At 34.8% G+C, this 22,026-nt stretch overlaps 1 protein-coding gene across 4 annotated transcripts in view; it reads left to right on the forward strand.

Annotated features, from left to right (window-relative positions):
- The window catches only part of FAM227B (family with sequence similarity 227 member B), a gene marked incomplete at its 3' end in the record, with an annotated part of 264,786 nt that overhangs the window by 62,088 nt on the left and 180,672 nt on the right, over positions 1–22,026 (forward strand). For all 4 annotated transcript variants that reach the window (XM_081229396.1, XM_081229395.1, XM_081229397.1 and 1 more), the window contains one exon: positions 7,224–7,361. In XM_081229396.1, coding sequence (XP_081085522.1) covers positions 7,224–7,361 — 138 coding nt within the window. The remainder of the gene's footprint in view (positions 1–7,223; positions 7,362–22,026) is intronic.

A 22,026-nucleotide genomic window follows, 5' to 3' on the forward strand; every position in this document is an offset into this window, starting at 1 on the left:
TATTAGATAAGTCTGCTGGCAGAGTCCATTGGATTTATTGATATATAGAAGTTGAAAGTGGAACAAATAAAAGAGTCAGGGATGATGCCAAGAATTTTAGCCTGAGCAACTAGACAACTACTGAAATGGTGAAGACTGTAAGAGAAGGTTGTGGTGGTAGGATTTTATGGAATCAGGATTTAAGTTTGAGATGTAATATTCATCAACATTTGCATTTTTATAACAAAATCTCAAATTTTTAGTGAATATTTTAAAATATAAAAAGGAGATGACTGTGCCCTAAATGGTGTCTACACTATAGGAGAATTACAAGAAAGAAATAGTAAACACTAAAAGCGTTTGAAAGAAAAGGAAGAAAAAGTACAGTGATAATTAAGGTAATCTTCATAGCATGACTCAAGAATATAAGTAGACATTGAAGGAACAGCAGAACTATGCTAGATGAATGGATGCTGGACTCAGACTTGGGCAAGAATCTAGACATGACAACTGGTCTCCATTTGTACCTATAGAAAGAAGGTAAAATTCACAGCAAAGTCAACAGCAAGCTGAGCAAGAGAAATCCACGTTTTACATAAAAAATCCCACTTAAGCCTCAAAAATCCTTATTATAACAATATGCTATTATTCCTTTATAAAAGGGAAAACCAAGGTTAAGAATTTGTCCACAGTTACTACTAAGTAACAAACCAGGATTTCAACTTAAGCCTGTCAGACTCCAGTGTCTGAACTCTTATGAATAATGGATTATTGCCTCCTGAGGTGAATAAATAAAAACACCAGTATTTAATTTATGAGAAACTGTTGCAGAGAAGGAAAAGGGAAATTTTTCTGAAGACTTAGAGGAAGCAAGCCCTCCCTAATCCTCCCAGTGTTTCCCAGCAACTAGTTGGGCTTTATTATTCATATGCTAAAACACGTACTTGATTAACACCCTAGGATTCACAAAAGGTGGAATGATCTCAGTTTTATTATAAAGCCATCTACACAGGCACAAAATTGGTCTATCTTTAGTAAACTTCATTGCTCACTTCTAGTCTGAATACGGCTGTTTATGAATGCATATCCTTCCAACATAGGCTAGTCATCCCTGTTGAACACTTGTTTCAGTACTTCTCTGTGGGCTACTTCACCTTAGTAGAAAACATTTCTGTAGCAAAAGGATCATCTATTGTTTCCTCGCCTATTAACTTCACATCAGGCAGAAAAAATGGTTTAAAGTGGAGGGTAGGTGTGGCTAAAATGGGAAACTCGAGGAATCCTTGTGATGGAACCGTTCCATATTCTGACTATATCATTGTCTATATCCTGGTTGTGATACTGTATTATAGTTTTACAAGGTGTTAGTTACCATTGTGGGAAACTAAATAGAGGGTATGGGGATCTCTCTGTATTATTTCTTGCAAGTGCGTGTAAATGTACACTTATCTCAAACAGAGTTAAAAAAATTCAAACCTGCATTTTCTTAAGATAAAAGGCAGCCATGCTGGTGGGAGTGTACAATCAATATCTACTAAAGCTGAACATATGCGAGTTTGGACCAGCATATCTATGACTCCCAGGTACATAACCTACAGAAATGTACATATTTCTGTACACCAAAAGCACAAAATGTTCTTAGCAGCCCTATTTATATAATAATCAAAACAAACTGTCCAAATGCCCATCAATAATATGAAATTTAGATAAACTGTGGAATATTCATATAATGAAATACTACCAGCAATGAGAATGAACACACTATAATTATATACAATAGTATGAACAAATCACAGAAACAAGTTTGAGGGGGGAAAAAAGCCCAGACACAAAAGAGTAGATCCTGTATGAGTCCACTGATACAAAGTTCAAAATCTGGCAAAACTAATCTATAATTTTAGAAGTAAAGATAATGTTTATTCTTGGGAATTGGTCCTGGCTAGAAAGGAGGGCACCTGGAGTGCTGAATATTTTGTTTCTGGGGGCTGGTAACATGGACACCATATATTAAATTTGTGAAGATTCATTGAACTGTACATGGTTTTTCATTTTAATTTTTATTCATCGATAAAAATTTAAGTTGAAAACAAAGGCAGTAGTGGTAGCTGCACTAGAGCCTCTATGGTTTATTTAATCATTAATATGTTTGTACAGATTTCTCTTGCAATGCACTTCTCACATTGCATACCTATCAAGTCACATGTTTTCTGAGTCTATGCTCATAAACGACCTTTTCAACTTTTAGTAAGATTTTATCTCTCAGTTGTGATTATTTTGTATTGGCTAGAGCACTTGTTGAAAGAATTTTATAAGACATGTTTTTCTTATTTCTTTGCTGAGGAGATGTTTATAGCATAGATCTAAAATACTTGATTCAATTTCTCCTCCTTAATAAAAAAAATTCCTTTTTATCAGGATGAAGTAATCACTTTATTAGGTTATTTACATTATATTTAGTTTGATTTCTTACATTGTCATTTGGCTTTCATTTTTGGTTCATTTTTCACAAACAAAATTTTTGTTACCAGAGCTCCTTCTACACAATTCTTAGAGCACCAGAGACTATTAGTTTCCTATTGCTACTATAGCAAATTACTACTTAGTTTAAAACAACATAAATGTGTTATAGTTCTGGAAATCAGAAGTCCAAAATGAGTTTCACTAGGCTAAAATGAAGATGTTTGGCAGGGCTGTGTTCTTCTAGAGGTTCTAAGGGAGAATCTGTTTCTTTGCAGCTTTTCTAAAGCTGTTTCCGTTCTTTGCCTCATGGCCCTCTTTCATTATCAAAGCCAGCAATGGATAGTCTTTCTCATATTGCATCACTCTGATACTGACTCCTCTACCTTCCTTTTCCATATTTAAGGACCCTTTTGATTACATTGGGCTCACCTGGACAAGCCCACATACCCTATTTTAAGGTTAGCCAATTTACAAACTTAATTCCATCTGCTCCCTTCATTCCCCTTTGCCATGTAACATAACATATTCACAATTTGGGAAGATTAGGATATGGAAGACTTTGGAGGCTACTTCTCTAGAGTAGAGACACATTAAGATTTTGTATGATTGGCTAGATTTTGGCACAAGCCTTATGACTGAATCCCACATGGCAGCCTTACAATGAGCAAGATTAAAATTTGTGCCATGACTTCTGGCTTCTGCTTAGGATGTAGAAAACTAAAATGATATTAATTCCACCCTTCCACCAAAAAACATTGGACTGTCTGCAAATTCAAAACTTCCCTTGAACCCATCAGAGACTGCAGAGCAGTCAACCCCAAATCTAAAGAAAGGTGCCTCCAAGGAGAGACCAGATGCAAGCACTTGCTCATCGGGGGCAGATGCAGCCAGATACCATAAAAGCCAGTGAGAAGAATTCAACCAAAAAAAAATTTTTTTTTGTCTGCACCATATGGTTTGCAGGATCTCAGTTCCCCAACCAGGGATTGAACCCCAGCCCCCTGAAGTGGAAGCATGGAGTCCCAACCACTGGACCACCAGGGAATTCCCTTAGCCAAAATTTTTAATGAATTGCTTAAAGCTGAATATGGTCTAGTGTGAGAATATAGAACCCTTAGTAGCTACATAAAACAAGGGAGAAGTTGCCCTCACTTGCAAGCTTCTCTCCACACATCTTACAAGAAATATTGAGGGTGGAAAAACAGTCTTGAGAAAGCCTGGGGGAATGTAATAGAAGACACTGCAAAAAAGGCATAAAACCTTGCCTGGACCCTTCTATCTCCTCTATGTTAACAACAACAACAAGCTTTAAGCCACAGCAGGAGGAGGGGGAAAGGTATGGGGAGGAAGGGCAGCAAATGCAGTTGACCTTAGGGAAGAAGTGGAGACACAACTCACCTGGGAAACAGAAAACTACCTCTACCCCAGAGGCCAGGAATACATACTGGGCCAAGAACAAGTTTGCTACAGCTGGGGCAAGGCTGGATTACTGAGAAGACCCTATCCCAAGACCCAGGAACAAAACCCAACGCTGATGCTGATTCAGAACAGAGAATACCTACCACTACCAGGCTAACAAACATCAACTGACAGGTAACAACAGTCTACTGCTGGGAGAGGGGCACAAGTGTGGAAAAGACCGTTTCTGAGAAGACACAAAAGATCTAAAACTGAGAGTGGAGCAGATGCTGTTGTGGAAGTAAACTAACAGAAAACAAAAACCTCTGGCAAGGCAGTTTAAATTGTAAGAGGAATTTGAAGCATGTAGAGTACTAAAGGTAATCATAGTAACAACAAAACCCAAACACAGCCCAACTCTCAATTCCCTTCCAGATTGACTTAATTACACCCATGCTTAAGACCAAACAGAAAAACAAAAAGCCCATTTCAAGGCCTGAAAACTATTTACCTCATCTTTACTGCATTACACAATATGTCTGACTTTCAACAAAAATTATGAAGTCTACAAAAAAGCAATGGAAAAAATAAACACTATCAAGAGACAAATCATCAGAACCAGTTTTAGATATGACACAGATATTAGAATATCAGACAGGAAATTTTAAGTAACTATGATTAATATAGTAAATGCTCTAGTGGAAAAGATGGATAGATAACATGTATGATCAGATATGTAATTTGAGCAAGACATGGAAACTATAGGAAAGAAGACAACATAGGCCAATGGAACAAAATTGAGAGCCCAGAAATAAACCCTCACAAACACAGTCAAGTAATATTTGACAAGGGAGCCAAGAATACTCAATGGGAAAAGGATAGTCTCTTCAATAAATGGTGTTGGGAAAACTGGATCACCACAGGTAGAATAATGAAATTGGACTGCTATCTTATACCACTCGCAAAAATTAGCTTGAAATGGAGTAAAGAACTGAAACCATAAAACTCTTAAGAAGAAAACATAGTGGAAAATCTCCTTGACATATGTATTCACAACAATTTTTTGGATGTGGTATCAAAAGCACAAGCAACAAAAGCAAAAATTAGTAAGTGGGACTACATCAAACTAAAGAGCTTCTGCATAGTAGAAAACAACAAAATGAAAAGACAACTTATTGAATATATTTGCAAATCATATCTGATAAGAGGTTAATATCCAAAAGATAAAAGGAACTCAGTTCAATAGCAAAAAGGAAACAATCTGATTTTAACAATAGGCAGAGGAATCGAAAAGACATTTTTCCAAAGAAGACATACAGATGTCCAACAGGTACATGAAAGGATGTTCAACATCACTAATCACCAGGGAAATGCTAGTAAAAACCACAATGAGATATCACCTCACACCTGTTAGAATGGCCATTATCAAAGCGACTACAAATAACAAATGTTGGCAAGGATGTAGAGAAAAGAGAACCCTTGTGCACTGTTGGTGGGAATGTAAATTGGTGCAGCTACTATGGAAAACAGTATGGAAGTCCCTCAAAAAATTGAAAATAGAACTCCCGTGTGATTCAGCAATCCCACTTCTAGCAGGTAGACTGAATCTTTCTCCTGATCTCCTGCCAGGCTGTAGTGTGGAGTGAGGAGCACTGGGCACTTGCCCCTTCAAACTGAGAAATGTGACGAGGTGGCAGCCATCAGTGCAAGTCTCTCTCTGCTCTGATTGTTGGCAAGCCAGCACACACACCCTCCTCACAATTAGAGTCTAGGCTTCTCCAGCTCTTCTGTCTCAGGGGATTTCCCAACAGGCATGGGGGCTCCCCAGGGCAAGGGTGCACCTGTGTGGACCTTCTCTTCCTTACAAACCCCTCCAGGGGTGCTGGTCCCAACCCGATGCCTTTTCCCCCCCAAGCCTACCCAGTTACATGGAGATCTTCCTTGCAGTTTTGGTTTTATAGGAGATATTCTGCCAGTTACCAATTAGTTTTCTTTGAGTAATCTTCCACATGTAGTTTTTTTGGGTTTTTTTGTTTTTTGTTTTTTTTTGCAGTACACGGGCCTCTCACTGTCGTGGCCTCTCCCGTTGCGGAGCACAGGCTCCGGACGCGCAGGCTCAGCGGCCATGGCTCACGGACCTAACCGCTCCGCGGCATGTGGGATCTTCCCAGACCGGGGCACGAACCCGTGTCCCCTGCATCGGCAGGCGGACTCTCGACCCCTGCGTCACCAGGGAAGCCCCTAGATGTATTTTTGATGTGTTTGTGAGAGGAAGTGAGCTCCATGTCTTCCTACTCTGACATTGATCCCCCTCTCAATAAAAAAAAAAACCTGTCTTTTAATCTCCTGATCTGTTAGCCTTACTATACCCCAGATTTTCCACAAATACACTAAAACATAGACAATCTATTGAGGAACATTCAAATGAATCACACTTCAGGCTTCTGAATATTTTATCTAGTGGCAACTAATGTGAAACAGGCGGTAACCAAATCTAAAAACACTTAGAAAATTCCAATTTGATATCAAAATATAGCAAATAATCCTCATTGAATACTCACTGCTGAGAAAATACTGGCTATGTTTATGAGTATATCAATGTATATCAATAATGATAATATTAGCTCATATTTCCCATTTACTGAACACGTTAACATATACTGTCTCAACCATCAGAATAAACATATGGAGTATACAAAGGAATTTATATTGTTCTCATTTTTATTGCTGAGGATATAAATGTTTAGTGTGGTTAAATCAATTATTCAACCCTATATAGTTTTTGGAACAAAAATGAAACTTTTTAAATGGGATTTATTTTTATTTCTTTTAGGGTACTATAATTGATTCATAAACATTATTTTAAAAATAATAGGAGATACAGACAGGGAAAATTTTAAAACAATAATCACCTATGCTGAGAGGAAATCGTGTTAATATTTAAGCTATAGTCACACATATGTATATGGTAAAATTGTCCTTCACATAAAAACATATTATGATTGCCTTTATATGTTAACAAATACTTACAAGGTAACTTTTAATGGATACTTCATGATCCACTGTATGGATGTACTGTTGTTGGATATTTAGGTCCTTTCCAAGTTTTCACAATATTAATCTCCCCTTATGTCCGTTTATGAACTTAGCTTATGTCTGTGAGTCAGAAAGGTATATATCAAGCTTATCTCTTTTCTAATTCTCAGTCTTATATGTTAAGACATTAACATTTCTGTGTAGAGATTTCCTCTTTTGAAACTTGAGACTGACAATCCTCACAGGACTGTTGTGAGAATGAAATGTATAATGCTCCTAAAAAGGCTTTGACAAAAGATATTTTTAAACTCCTAATTTCTTTGGCTAAATATACATATTTGTATCAACAGGTTTAAAACCTAAAAAAGACTTTTGGACCCACTGGAAGCTGAATGAACTCTCCACAACAACCATTCATGGTAGCAAGAAAACACCTTCAGAATCTATAAAGGACAGGATTGCAAGAAGTCAAGAACGCATATCAACTTGTAAGTAAATTTATTATATACTGCCGTTTGAAATAACCAAAATCAAGTGTATCATTTTTTTGTCAGAATTTTCTAATGATTTATTTTCTAGTGAGGATCTTAAAATAACATTTGATTTATAGATGGGTATTATAGTAATTTGAATATTGCTTTATATTTTAGTTTTTCATTATAAAAATAGCATGTGCTTAAGTCCTTTTCTCATTTACATGTTATTATGTTTTTATATTGATTTGCGGGAACTTCTCAGTTTTGTAAGAACACTACAAATATTCTTACTTTTTAGCTGTATTGCTCTGGTTAATAATGTATTTTACCAATAGATAAGTTTAAAGTTTTTATTCAGTAAATTTAAATAATGTCTTTTGTTTCAGTTTCAGTTTTGTGGCATGTTTGTCAGGACTTACTTACCTAATACTATGAAAAAAAGAATCTATCTGTTCTTTTTTTCTAGTACTTTTTTATTTCCATGTTTTATTCAACTCTTTAATCCACTTGGGGTTTATTTTTTTAATAAAGGAAGGTAGTTGTATTCCAGTATTTTGTTTTTTTCCAAATGCTTACTTATTAAATAGCCCACTTACAGACTACTTGAAATAACAATTCACATGGATATATTTTTGTATTCTCTTCTACCTCCCAAATTCCTGTACCAGGACCAAACTTCTCAGTAACTCTACATTAATTAGCACTTTAAGACAAGTTTATTTTTCTCTAATTTATACTATATTTCAACACTAAACATAGGTCTGGTGCTCAGGCCTCATTTCTGACCAATTAAATAAGAATCTGAGGCTCAGTATTTTTTAAAGCTACCCAGATGATTTCAATGTGCAGGCAAAGTTAAGAACCACTAGTGTAGAGGAAAATACCTTTCCATCATACTTCTTGATATAGGCCAGGGCAAGGAGGGACTAACCTACTCTTCTGAAGGCGGATCATCAGTTAATTTCTGATTCCAAAATTGTTTAATTACTGCTCTTCTGATTAGTACTTTGATTCTTCTCCACTCTTATCCCCATAGATGTCATCCTGTCTGATTTCTATCTTTTAGTAGTTATGTGAAATTTCTTATTTGCTAATGTCACCCTGGTTTTTACAGAACTTCATGCATATTTGTAATTTTGGATGGAAAGAGAGATACTCCACTGTCTTGACCCAATCTTATCTCTTTTTGTTTCTCAGTCTCACATGTGAATAACAACTTGGCTGAATATAAAATTAAGGAGGTTGGGGGAGCTTTCTATTTTTTTTTCATTTTAACTTACAGAAAAGTGTTGAGAATAGTATAAGGAACTCCCTATCCTTTATCCACCAAATGTTTGAATTTATCCTATGTTTTATTGTTTTCTCTCTCCCTCTTTTATATAAACATTTAAAGCTATAAATTTCCCTAATTCCTGTTTCAGCTACATTCTGCTAATTGTGATATGTTATATTTTCGTTATCATTTAATCCAAAATATTTTCTAATATCCAGTATAATTTCTATTTTGACCCATGGGTTATTTAGAGATGTATTATTTAATTTTTAAATACTTAGGGCTTTTCTAGATACCTTAAAATTACTGATTTCTAATTTTAAATATATTGTGGTCTGAGAATATACTCTACAATCTTTTGAAGTGTATTGAGACTTGTTTTATGGTACAGTACATGGTCTATCTTGGTGAACATTCAGTGTACACGTGAGAAGAATGTGTATTCTGCAATTATTTTGTAAATCTCAATTAGATCAAGGTGGTTGATAGTGATATTCAGATCTTCAAAATCAAAATTCAACAAACTACAGCCTGTGGACCAAATCTGGCCTGCAGCCTATTTTTATACATCCTATGAGCTAAGAATGATTTTTACATTTTTAAGGGTTGTTAAAAAAAAACAATAAAGAATATACCACAGAGGGACTTTCCTGGTGGCACAGTGGTTAAGAATCTGCCTGCCAATGCAGGGGACATGGGTTCAAGCCCTGGTCCGGGAAGATCCCACATGCTGCGGAGCAACTAAGCCCAGGCGCCACAACTACTGAGCCTGCGCTCTAGAGTCCGTGCTCCAGAACAAGAGAAGCCACTGCAATGAGAAACCTGCTCACTGCAACAAAGAGTAGCCCCCGCTTGCCACAACTAGAGAAAGCCGGCGCGCAGTAACAAAGACCCACTGCAGCCCAAAATAAATAAATTAAAAAAAAAAAGAATATACCACAGAGATCACATGTGGCCCACAAAGCCTAAAATATTGGAGTATCTGACCCTTAATAGAAAAAGTTTGCTAACTCTTGTTCTGTATCTTTATGATATTTAATTGTTCTATTAATTACTGAGAAGGGGGTGTTAAAATCTCCCATTGCAAATGTGGAATTATCTATTTCTCCCCTTAATTCTACTGATTTTTGCTTTATGCATTTTTAATTTACTGGGCACATACACAATTATTATGTTTTCCCTTTAATCATTATGAAATGTTTCCTCATATCTATGATAATTCTCCTAGGGGAATTATCTATTTATCTAATTATCTATGAGCTGTATTTTGTCTAATATTAATATAGCCACTTGAGCTTTCTTATGCTTGTGGTTTGCATAGTGTATCTTTTCCCATCATTTTACTTACAGCCTCTTTGTTTTTTCATGTTTAAAGGTCGTCTTGCAAACAACCTATAGTTGAATCTTGGTTTTTTATTTAGTCTTACAATTTCTTCCTTTTAATTGGAGTGATTACTTCATTTACATTCAACATAACTATTGACATGATTAGGTTTGTTTTTACCATGTTCCTGTTTGTTTTCAGTTCTATCTCACCTGTTTTTTGTTCTTCAATTCCCCTTCCCTATCTTCATTTGGTTAAGCAAATATTTTTAGTATTCCATTTTAATTCTTCTATTGGCTGTTTGCCTGTATCTTCTTGAATTTTTTGCAATTGCCTTAGTGATTTCAAAATGCATCCTTAAATTATTAAAATACTACTTAAAGTTAATGTTATCCTACTTCACTAAAAATGTAGGAACTTAGAGAAGGATAGCTACACATACTCCCCTTTGTCCTTTGTGCTGTTGTTGTCATATATATTAGAAGATCTACATGAATAATGGCCTCACATTATACAGTGTTAGGATTTTTGCTTCAAATAACTACATGGTTTATTTCAGCTTTATTGAGGTCTAATTGATGTACAAGAAAGCACACACATTTAGAATATAAAATTTCACAATTGGACATATGTATAAACTCATAAAACTGTCACAACTTTCAAGATAGGAAACATATCCACCATTCCAGAAAGTTCCTCAGACTTTTTTGTAGTTCCTCCCTCCTTCTCAATCCCCAGGCAATTACTCATGTGATTTTTTTCACTACAGGTTAGTTTGCATTTTCTAGAATTTTATGTAAATGAAATCATAGAGTATGTGCTATCTTTTGTCTGGCATTTTCTACTCTGCATAATTATTTTGAGATTCATTCATCTTGATGTATGTATGAATAGTTTGTTCCTCTGTATTGCTGAGTAATAGTCCATGGTAAGGGTATACAACAATTTGTTTATCCATTCACATGTTGGTAGACATTTGCATTGTTTCCAGTATTTAGCTATTATAAATAAAGCTGCTGTGAATATTCATGTACAAGTCTTTGTGTAAACATAGGATTTCATTTATCTTTGGTAAACATCTAGTAGTGGAAAGTTGAGTAGTATGGTAAGTGTATTATAACATTTTAAGAAATTGCCAAATTTATCCAAAATTTTGCATTCCTATCAGATACAAGTTATAGTTACTCTACTTCCTTGCTAACACTTTGTACAGTCTTTTTAATTTTAGCTATTCTTGTGGGTTATGTACTGGTATTTAGTTAGGTTTTATTTTAATTTCTCTAATGACTAATTATGATGAGCTCTGTACACGTGCTTATTTGCCATCTGTATATCTTCTTTGCTGAAGTGTCTGTTTCAATCTTTTTGCTATTTTTATTGGAGTTGTTTGTCTTATTTTAATTCTGTTATAACGGTTTTTTATATATTCTAGACACAAATCCTTTAACAGGTATATATTTTACAAATATTCTTTTCTAGTCTGTAGTTGCCTTTTCATTTTATAATAGTGTCTTTTGAAAGGCAAAAGTTTATAATATGGTAAAATCAAATTTATCATTTTTTCCAGTAGGGTATGTGCTTTTTTGTGTCATATTCAAGATTTTTTTTGTGAACCCAATTTCACCAAGATTTTCTCCCATGTTTTCTTCTAGAAATTTTATAGTATATAATTTTATAGCTTATAATTGTAGCTCCTATTATACACTTAGGTCTCTAATTCATTTTGAGTAATTTTTGAAAATTATGTGAAGTAAGCAGTGAGGATCATTTCTTTGCATATTTTCTAGCACCATATGTTGAAAAGATTATCCTTTGCCCATTGAATTATCTTAGAACCTTTGTCAAAAAAACATTTGATCATATGTGTATTGCTCTATGCATGTACTCTGAATTCTGTTTCACTGATGCCAATACCAAACTACCTTGATAACAGTAATTTTATAACATGTCTTGGAGTCAGGTACTGTAAGTCCTCCAACTTTGCTCTTCTTTTAAAAAATTATTTTGGCTATCTAGATTCTTTTCATTTCTATATAATTTTTTAACTGCTTATCAGTATTTAAAGTATATACTCTGGAATTTTCATTGGAATTAGGTTGAATCTATCAACTTAAGAAGCATTGACATCTTAACAATATTGATTTTCCAATCCATGAACATAGAATATTTCCACATTTATTTAAGACTTCTTTCTATCTCAGCAATATTTTCTAGTTTTTTCTTTATAGATGCTGCACATATCTTTCAAATTATATTGCATATGGTGTTTTTAATTTCAATTCCTGATTGTTCACTGGTAATATATAAAAAATACTGTAGAAAAATACTTTTGTGTTGATCTTATATCCTACAATCTTACTAAACGTGCTTATTAGTTCTAGTAGCCTTTTTAGATTTCTTAGGATTTTTTCTTCATGGATACTCATGTCATCTGAGAATAAAGAGCATTTTACTTTATTTTCAATCTATATGCCTTTTATTTATTTTACTTGCCTATGGCTAGGATCTTTAAGAAGATGTTGACTAAAAGTGGTGAGAGTGGACATGCTTGCCTCATTCCTGATCTTAGAGGGAAAATGTTAGGTTACTTACCTTTAAATAGATTTTGGCTGAAGGCTTTTATAGATATCTTTTATCAGGTTGAGGTAGTTTCATTCCCTTCCTAGTTTGCTGAGAGGTTTTTGTTGTTGTTTGTTTTTTAACAAATAGATTTGGATTTTAGCATTTGTTGAGATGAACATATTGTTTTTCTATTTTAGTCTTTTAATACAGTGAATTACATTGATTGATTTTTCAAGTGTTACCTAACCTTGCATTCCTGGGATAAATTCCATTTGGCAATTGTGTATTAACCTTTTCATGTATACTACTGAATTCAGTTTGCTAAAATTTTATTTTCTTTTCCTGTACTGTCCTGTCACATTTTAGTAATAAGTGTAATGTTCACCCCTCTTCTCTTTTCTAAGGGTTAGTGTAAACTTGGTATTTGTTCTTCTTTACGTACTTGGTAGAATTCACCAATGAAGCCATCTGGACCTAGAAATTACTCTGTGGTAAGGTTTTTGACTAAAAATTCATTGCTCTAATAGATATAGTGCTATTCAAATGATCAGTTCCTTCTTGAGTAAACTTTGTAGTTTCGTGTAAATTTTTATTTTATTCCTTTAAATATTTTGGAGTTTTATCTGAGATGTGATCTAGTTATTTAGAAATATTTTGGTCTACTTGGGGCTTTATTTTAAGCTTCATTAGGTGGAACCAGAGAACTCTTGTTTAGGCCTAACATACTTCCCCTACTGAGGCAGTACCCTTCTTAGTATTCTACCCCATGCTCTGTGTATAACAGATTTCCCATCTGGCTGTCTGGAACATGAGCTTTCTGTGAGCCCCAAGCATTGTTCTGCCCACTCCTTCCTGTGTTTTTTTTGTTTTTTTTTTTTAAACCAACCTCAGACAAAAATTCAAGGATAACCTTCTGGAGAGCTCCAGAATGCTCTCTGTGTGCATCTGTCTCCTCTATATTATGCTGACCTGTGAATTTTAGCTTGCCTTGACCTTCCTGAATGCTAAATTTTATTTTTCAACTCAGTTCTGCTTGGATTCCCACCACTACACTGTGACCTTAAAATTTTTTTTTTAGAGACAATAAGATGAGACAACTGAAGGGTTCCCTCATTAGGTTTTTTTCTCTTGGCTGGAGCGGGGGTGTTACTGTCCTGTGCTGCCTCTTGTCCAACACATGAAAACCATTGTTTCCTATATTTTCTCCAATTTTTTACTTGTTTAAGAAAGAAGAGCAATCCAGTTCCTGTTACTCCATCATAGCAAGAAGTAGAAGTGATTATATGTATTTTAAAAGATTAAGAGAAGACTTAAAAATAGTCTTCTATATTTATTCACATATTTGCCATTCCTGGATCTTCATTCCATCCTATAAATTTGAGTTTCCATCTGGTGTCATTTCCCTTCAGCTTGAAAAAAACTACCTTTTGGCAGTTCTTATAGTTCAGTTCTGCCAGTAATAAATTTTCTCAAGTTTATTTATCTAAAAATAATGTTCATTTTGCCTTTATTTTTGAAGGATATTTTTGCTGGATTTAGAATTCTAGGTTCACTTTTCTTTTGCCTTTCAGCAAGATATTGTTCCATTGGGTCCTGGTTTGGTATTGTTTCTTTTTTTTTTTTTAATCCACTTTTTTTATATTCTTTTCCCATATAGGGCATTACAGAGTATTGAGTAGAGTTCCCTGTGCTATACAACAGGTTATTATTAGTTATCTATTCTATATATAGTAATGTATACATGTCAATTCCAGTCTCCCAATTTATCCCTCTCCTGCCTTTCCACCTTGGTAAACATAAGTTTGTTTTCTACATCTGTGACTCTACTTCTGTTTTGTAAACAGGTTCATTTGTACCATATTTTTTAGATTCCACATATAAGCAATATCATATGATATTTGTTTTTCTCTGTCTGACTAACCTCACTCGGCATGACAATCTCTAGGTCCATCCATATCACTGCAAATGACATTATTTCATTCTTTTTAATGGCTGCGTAATATTTCATTGTATACATGTACCACATCTTCTTTATGAATTCTTTGGTTGATAGACTTTTAGGTTGCATCCATGTCCTGGCTATTGTAAATAGTGCTGCAGTGACCATGGGGTGCAGGTATCATTTTGAATTATGATTTTCTCTGTATATGTGCCCAGGAGTGGGATTGCTGGATCATATGGTAGCTTTATTTTTAGTTTTTTAAGGAACCTCCATACCATTCTCCATAGTGGCTGTACCAATTTACCTTCCCACCAACAGTGTATGAGGGTTCCCTTTTCTCCACACCCCCTCCAGCATTTATGGTTTGTAGATTTTTTGATGATGGCCCTTCTGACCAGTGAGGTGATACCTTATTGTCATTTTGATTTGAATTTCTCTAATTTAGTGATGTTGAGCATCTTTTCATGTGCTTCTTGGCCGTCTATATGTCTACTTTGGAGACATGTCTATTTAGATATTCTGCCCATTTTTTGACTGGGTTTTTTTTTGTTTTTGTTTTTGGTATTGAGCTGCATGAACTGTTTGTATATTTTGGAGATTAATCCCTTGTCAGTTGCTTCATTTGCAAATATGTTCTTATTCTGTAGGTCGTCTTTTTCTTTTGTTTATTGTTCCCTTTGCTGTGCAAAAGCTTTTAAGTTTAATTAGGCTCCATTTATTTTTGTTTTTATTTTCTTTACTCTAGGAAGTGGATTGAAAAAGATCAATCTGAGATTTATGTCAGAGAGAGTTCTGCCTATGTTTTTCTCTAAGAAGTTTATAGTATCTGGTCTTACATTTAGGTCTTCAATCCATTTTGAGTTTACTTTTGTATATAGTGTTAGAAAATGTTCTAATTTCATTCTTTTTTTTTTTTTCTTTTCCTGTACGTGGGCCTCTTACTGTTGTGGCCTCTCCCATTGCGGAGCACAGGCTCCAGATGCGCAGGCTCAGCAGCCATGGCTCACGGGCCTAGCCACTCCATGGCATGTGGGATCTTCCCAGACCGGGGCACGAACCTGTGTCCCCTGCACCGGCAGGCGGACCTTCAACCACTGAGCCACCAGGGAAGCCCTAATTTCATTCTTTTACATGTAGCTGTCCAGTATTCCCAGCATGACTTATTGAAGAGACTGTCTTTTCTCAATTGTATATTCTTGCCTCCTTTGTCATATATTAGGTGACCATAGGTGCATGGGTTTATCTCTGGACTTTCTATCCTGTTCCAATGATCTATATTTCTGTTTTTGTGCCAGTACCATACCATTTTGATGACTGTAGCTTTGTAGTATAGTCTGAAGTCAGGGAGCCTGATTTCTCTAGCTCTGTTTTTCTTTCTCAAGATTGCCTTGGCTATTCAGGGTGTTTTGTGTTTCCATACAAATTGTAAAATTTTTTGTTCTAATTCTGTGAAAAATGCTGTTGGTAATTTGATAGGGATTGCATTGAATCTGTAGATTGCTTTGGGTAGTATAGTCATTTTCACAATATTGAGTCTTCCAATCCAAGAACATAGTATATCTTTTCATCTGTTTGTGTCATCTTTTATTTCTTTCATCAATATCTTATAGGGTTGTTTTTTTTTTTTTTTTTTTTTGCGGTATGCTGGCCTCTCACTGTTGTGGCCTCTCCCATTGCGGAGCACAGGCTCCAGACACGCAGGCTCAGTGGCCACGGCTCACGGGCCTAGCCACTCCGCGGCATGTGGATCTTCCCGGACCGGGGCACGAACCCCTGTCCCCTGCATCAGCAGGCGGACTCTCAACCACTGCGCCACCAGGGAAGCCCTCATCAATATCTTATAGTTTTTGGAGTACAAATCTTTTGCCTCCTTAGGTAGGTTTATTCCTAGGTATTTTATTCTTTTTGATGCAGTGGTAAATGGGACAGTTTTCTTAATTTCTCTTTCTTATCTTTCACTGTTAATGTATAGGAATGCAAGAGATTTCTGTGTGTTAATTTTGTATCCTGCAACTTTACCAAATTCATTGATGAGCTCTAGTTTTCTGGTAGCATCTTTAGGATTTTCTATGTGTAGTATCATATCATGTGCAAACAGAGCTAGTTTTACTTCTTCTTTTCCAATTTGGATTCCTTTTATTTCTTTTTCTTCTCTGATTCCTGTGGGTAGGACTTCCAAAACTAAGTTGAATAAAAGTAGCAAGGGTGGACATCCTTGTCTTGTTCCTGATCTTAGAGGAAATGCTTTTAGTTTTTCACCCTTGAGAATGATGTTTACTGTGGATTTGCCATATATGGCCTTTATTATGTTGAAGTATGTTCTCTCTATACCCACTTTCTGGAGAGTTTTTATCATAAATGGGTGTTGAATTTTGTCAAAAGCTTTTTCTGCATCTATTGAGATGATCATATGGTTTTTATTCTTCAGTTTGTTAGTGTAGTGTATCACATTGATTTACGTATGTTGAAGAATCTTTGCATCCCTGGGATAAATCCCACTTGATCATGGTATGTGATTCTTTTAATGTGTTGTTGGATTGGATTTGCTAGTATTTTGTTGAAGATTTTTGCTTCTCTATTCATCCGTAATACTGGCCTGTAATTTTCTTTTTTTGTGATATCTTTGTCTGGTTTTGGTATCAAGATGATCATGACCTTATAGAATGAGCTTTGGAGTGTTCCTTCCTCAGCAATTTTTTGGAATAGTTTGAGAAGGATAGGTGTTAACTCTTCTCTAAATGTTTGATAGAATTTGCCTGTGAATCTATCTGGTTCCAGACAGCTGTTTGTTGGACGTTTTAAAATCACAGTTTCAATTTCAGTACTTGTGATTGATCTGTTCATATTTTCTATTTTTTCCTGGTACAGTCTTGGAAGATTGTACCTTTCTAAGAATTTGTCCATTTCTTCTCGGTTGTCCATTTTATTGCTGTATAGTTGCTTGTATTAGTCTCTTATGATCCTTTGTATGGTATCTGTTGTAACTTCTCCTTTTTCATTTCTAATTTTATTGATTTGAATCCTCTGCCTTTTTTTCTTGATGAGAACCCTACAAGTTCCATTTTAGAAGGCTCAACTCCCCTCCAGTTTCTACCTGCTTTTAGTCATTCCCTGGTATCTTCAAGTGGTTAATGTCCTTTTTTAAAACACTTTCAAGAATTCATAACTTTTATCTATGGGAGAGTCAGACTGATATAAATTAAATATTTAAATATTGAGTTTATTTTCCAATTTAAATATCAAATTGTCAAATCACATTTTCTTATAAAACTAGATACTGCTTCATTATCTTCTGTTATTTAGTCTAGTAGAGAAGTCTAAACCAGCCTATGTTTTCTTCCTTTACAGTTAATTTATAAAATTTAGTTTTTACTTTTACTTATTTAGATGTTTCCAAGATTTTTTAATTTGTCTTTAAATTTGGAAAATGTCACTAGAACACGTCTTGATGATTTTCATAAGTTTTCACAATGCCAAAATTTATTTAAAATTCTTGGATTTCCCTAAGCTCTGTGGTAGACCTAGTAAAGATCTTAGCCAAATATTTCAAGTGAGACATAGAAACTTATATGGCCAGACTGAAGAGGAAGGGAAAGTGACACTCTTGCAGATATTTAAGGAAAAAGTTTGATTTCACCATTGGAGAGTATCCCCTGACATTGAGGAAATAAAATCTCCAGAGAAAGGCTTCATATCCTGTTTTCACATGGTATGCTATGACATACTAAATGTTGTCTTGTTATCTCATAAAAAATGAAAATATATAGGGATCATTTTTTTAAAAATAGGATAATGGCCACTACAAGCTACTCATTTGGCAAATATGTAACCCAAGAACAATCTTTTATTAGGGAATGACAACTGAGAGGTCTTTGGAGGTGAGGCTGAAAGCAAAAAATCAAGTCCCTCGAAAGACCACGATTTTCAACATCATGTTTTAGCCAGTCATGGGCTTACCATTCTACCCGGTGCCCCTGGACTGTAGAGGCAAAACTGACCTTGAGTAAGGGGCTTCTCTTTGGATTCCCAAATAAACATCTCATTTCAGTGGAGCTTTTGCTTTTCTGAGTAAGTTTATGCAAATGTGGATGAGGATCTGTCAAGACCTGCTCATGTGTACTTTCCCATCATGTGGTAAAGTATATTTATTATGAAAAACACTTTAAAATTTGGTCCCATTTCATGGACTTCAGATATAATATCAGTTTTTGTATTTACTTTCTGGTGCTGATGCAGATTTTCCTATTTGTAAGTTTTGTAGTTGTTTTACTTAGAGTTGAGAGATAGATCAAAGTGGTTATGTTTATCCCAATTCTTTACATGGGGTTTCCTTTTAGATTTGTTTTTATTATTATATTTTATTTAAACATGCAGGAAAGTGTAGAAAATATTTCCCACACATAACAAATATTTGCATTTTGCCATATTTGCTTTTCAAGCCTTTTATTTACATATCTTTTGTACCATTCCTAAATCTGTCCCTTCCTCCCCAGAGGTAATGATTATATGGGTATTTGTAGGCATTCTTCCCTTCTATAATATATAAAATTGTTTTTTATGTTCTTTACATGAATAATATATATGAAACAGTTTCAATATTTTAATGTTTAACTGTAATCAACATTCAAAAATTAAAAATAATCAACAGATATTAACCAATATTTTTGGCCACCAAGAGGATACAGTTTTGCTATTCCATAGTTTATATAGAGGCCATCAAAAATGTTTTTCTCTTATTAGAGGAAATACTGCTTATGAGCTTTTATCTCAATTACTTTTGTTCCAAATATTATTTATATGTTGCTTCATGATAGTCCTGGTTTTTTCAGAAGTTATTATTTTTGCAGTATCCATTTTATGCAATCTAAAATAAAGAATTGCTCTGGGTGGTGAACTACCATGCTTTAAAGAGGTTTTATACTGTATTTCTAATGAAATGATCATTTTAATTTGGAAAAACATAAAAATTGTATTTGTTTCAAACACACTTGATTTTCATATTAATGGAAATCTTTATAAAATGCATCATATATTTTATTTACCCATAAATATTTAAAAAGTAGTTTTTATATTACATTCTAAAACATCACTAGATTTTTCTGTTTCTGGATAAAATCATCTAAGTCTGGGGTATTATGGTAGGTTAGAGGTTTAATTAGGGTTTCTTTTCATATACTGCTCAAAATTAAATTTTAATAGTTTATATTCAACTTGGGGAAATCTTCAATTTGAACTATGTACTTGATAAAGTGTGTTAACTTATTAGGGCTTTATTAGTAATATTCTTATGTAGTAGGTTGCTTTTATTATCAGTTATAAAATGAGGAAACTGAAACATAAGAGAATTAAATAACTTGCTCACGGTCACATCACTCATAAATGGTGGAATGTGAATTCAAATTCAGGAAATTCTGGCCTTAGAATCTGAACTCTTTAACCACTTCACATACTGCCTCTCAGACATTTAATTTTACAGGCTTGTAAGTATGTTAAGGCTTAAAATTGTCATCATAGGATAAGAGTTTTAACTTAGGAGAATTACCATAGCCTTATTCCCTCATTCATGACTAATGTGAGTGAGTGTTTAGATCCTTTTCTGGGATCAAGTTTTAATATGTGAGAAGGAAGGAGGAAAGCTGTTAGAAGAGCCAAAGTAGGATGCAGAAGACTGGGGGGAAATCTCACTTGTTTCCCAGTTTTGTATACGGATGCCTCTAGAAATAGCAAGCAATCGTTTGGAGAATGGAAAACCCACACTGTCGGGCCAAAGTGGTCCAGAGGTACAGTGACAGCAAAGAGTTGGAATTTCTAATCCTCTGAAAGAAGCTGAGCCTCCACTAGGGAAGCACGGGTCTAGTCTACACACCACTTTTTTTTTTTTGGTAGGGAAACTAAAAGGGCAGATGTACCACTTCAGAAAGTCAAGGATTGCATGAAGAAGTAGTCTTATTTTTCTATAAAGTAATTTTTTCTGTAGACTTCTGCTTAGACCGTGACTACTAGGAAATCTGTTCAAGGTAGAATTTTGTTCAAATCTTTGTTTTTATTTGAACTTTGAGCCTCTTATATTTCTGTAGAACCTTAACCTACATTTAAAGCTGTCTTATGAGAATTCATATTAGTTAGTGATCAGTGAGTGCCTCTCCTCCACATAGTGATTCAGAGATCCAGGCTGCTTCCACCTTCTGGGGTCACCATCCTATAGGTCTTCACTGTCAATAGAATTAATCTGTATCAGGAGAATAAAAGAGGAATAGACACACACTCATAAAAGTCTTGGCTCAGAAGTTACCCATATCACTTCCAATCACATACCATTAGTGAGAACAAACCATGGCTACACCTAGGTGTAAGGAGGGCTGACAAATAAAAACTCTGGTTGGGAAAGTTCTACCTAGTAATAGCTACATACTATGGAAGGGGGAGCATACAGTTTGCAGGACAGGAAGTGTCTCATTTACAGGAATTAAAGAAAAGTGCAGTAATCCTTATGTATGGAGTGCTTCTGCTATGGCCAATAATAAAATTTGAGCTTTTCAGTACTGATGAACCTAGTGGCAGGGCAGGTATAAAGATGCAGACATAGAGAACATACTTGAGGACACAGTGGAGGAAGGGGAAGCTGGGACGAAGTTAGAGAGTAGCATTGACATATATACACTATCAAATGTAAAATAGCTAGCTAGTGGGAAGCTGCTGCATAGCACAGGGAGATCAGCTCAGTGCTTTGTGATGACCTAGAGGAGTGGGATAGGGAGGGTGGGAGGGAGACACAAGAGGGAGGAGATATGGGGATATATGTATTGTATACATATAGCTGATTCACTTTGTTGTCGAACAGAAACTAACACACCGCTGTAAAGCAATTATACTCCAATAAAGATATAAACAAAAAAGAAATGAAGAAATGAAAATAATAAAAATTTTGAGCTTTCAAACAAAAATTTTGAAGAACTTGCATCCACTACCATTATCTTGACAGTTTTCCGATACTTAAAGACCTCTGGTAATTCAGTGGTGATATTAATGAATGTGATTTTTTTTTACTATAAAGAAATGTGTCAACATTTAGAATATCTGCATAACTCACTGAACCAATATTTTACAAATGACTAATGCATTATATGTTTTTAAATTATACATAGATTTTAAAAAGTGTGACAGACCAATGGATTTTAACGCAACAGAGTACGCAAAGCACAGTTATGTGTTTTCAGATTCCACATTGCAACCCACCATTAAGAAACTAGAACTTGTCACATTTTTGTATAGTATTCAAAGAATATTCACAACTATTAAAATACTCCTCCTTTTTTGATTAATCTATGTGATACTGGATTTTCTTAATATGCTTCAACATACAAATATATACTTCAAAAAATATATCACAGTAGAAGAAATGCAGAAGTAAATATTAGAATCCAGCTGTCTTCTACTAAGCCAGTTGTTAGAGATCTTTTATATGTGAAACAATGTTACTCTTCTCAAATTTTTTTCTTGAATATAGTTATCTTTTTTGAAAAAGATGCCATTTATGTTAATATGAAATGGGTTTATTACTGTTATTTTTAATGAA

This window comes from Mesoplodon bidens (genome assembly GCF_964165515.1).
Source record: "Mesoplodon bidens genome assembly, chromosome: 3".
NCBI classification, from domain to species: domain Eukaryota; kingdom Metazoa; phylum Chordata; class Mammalia; order Artiodactyla; family Ziphiidae; genus Mesoplodon; species Mesoplodon bidens.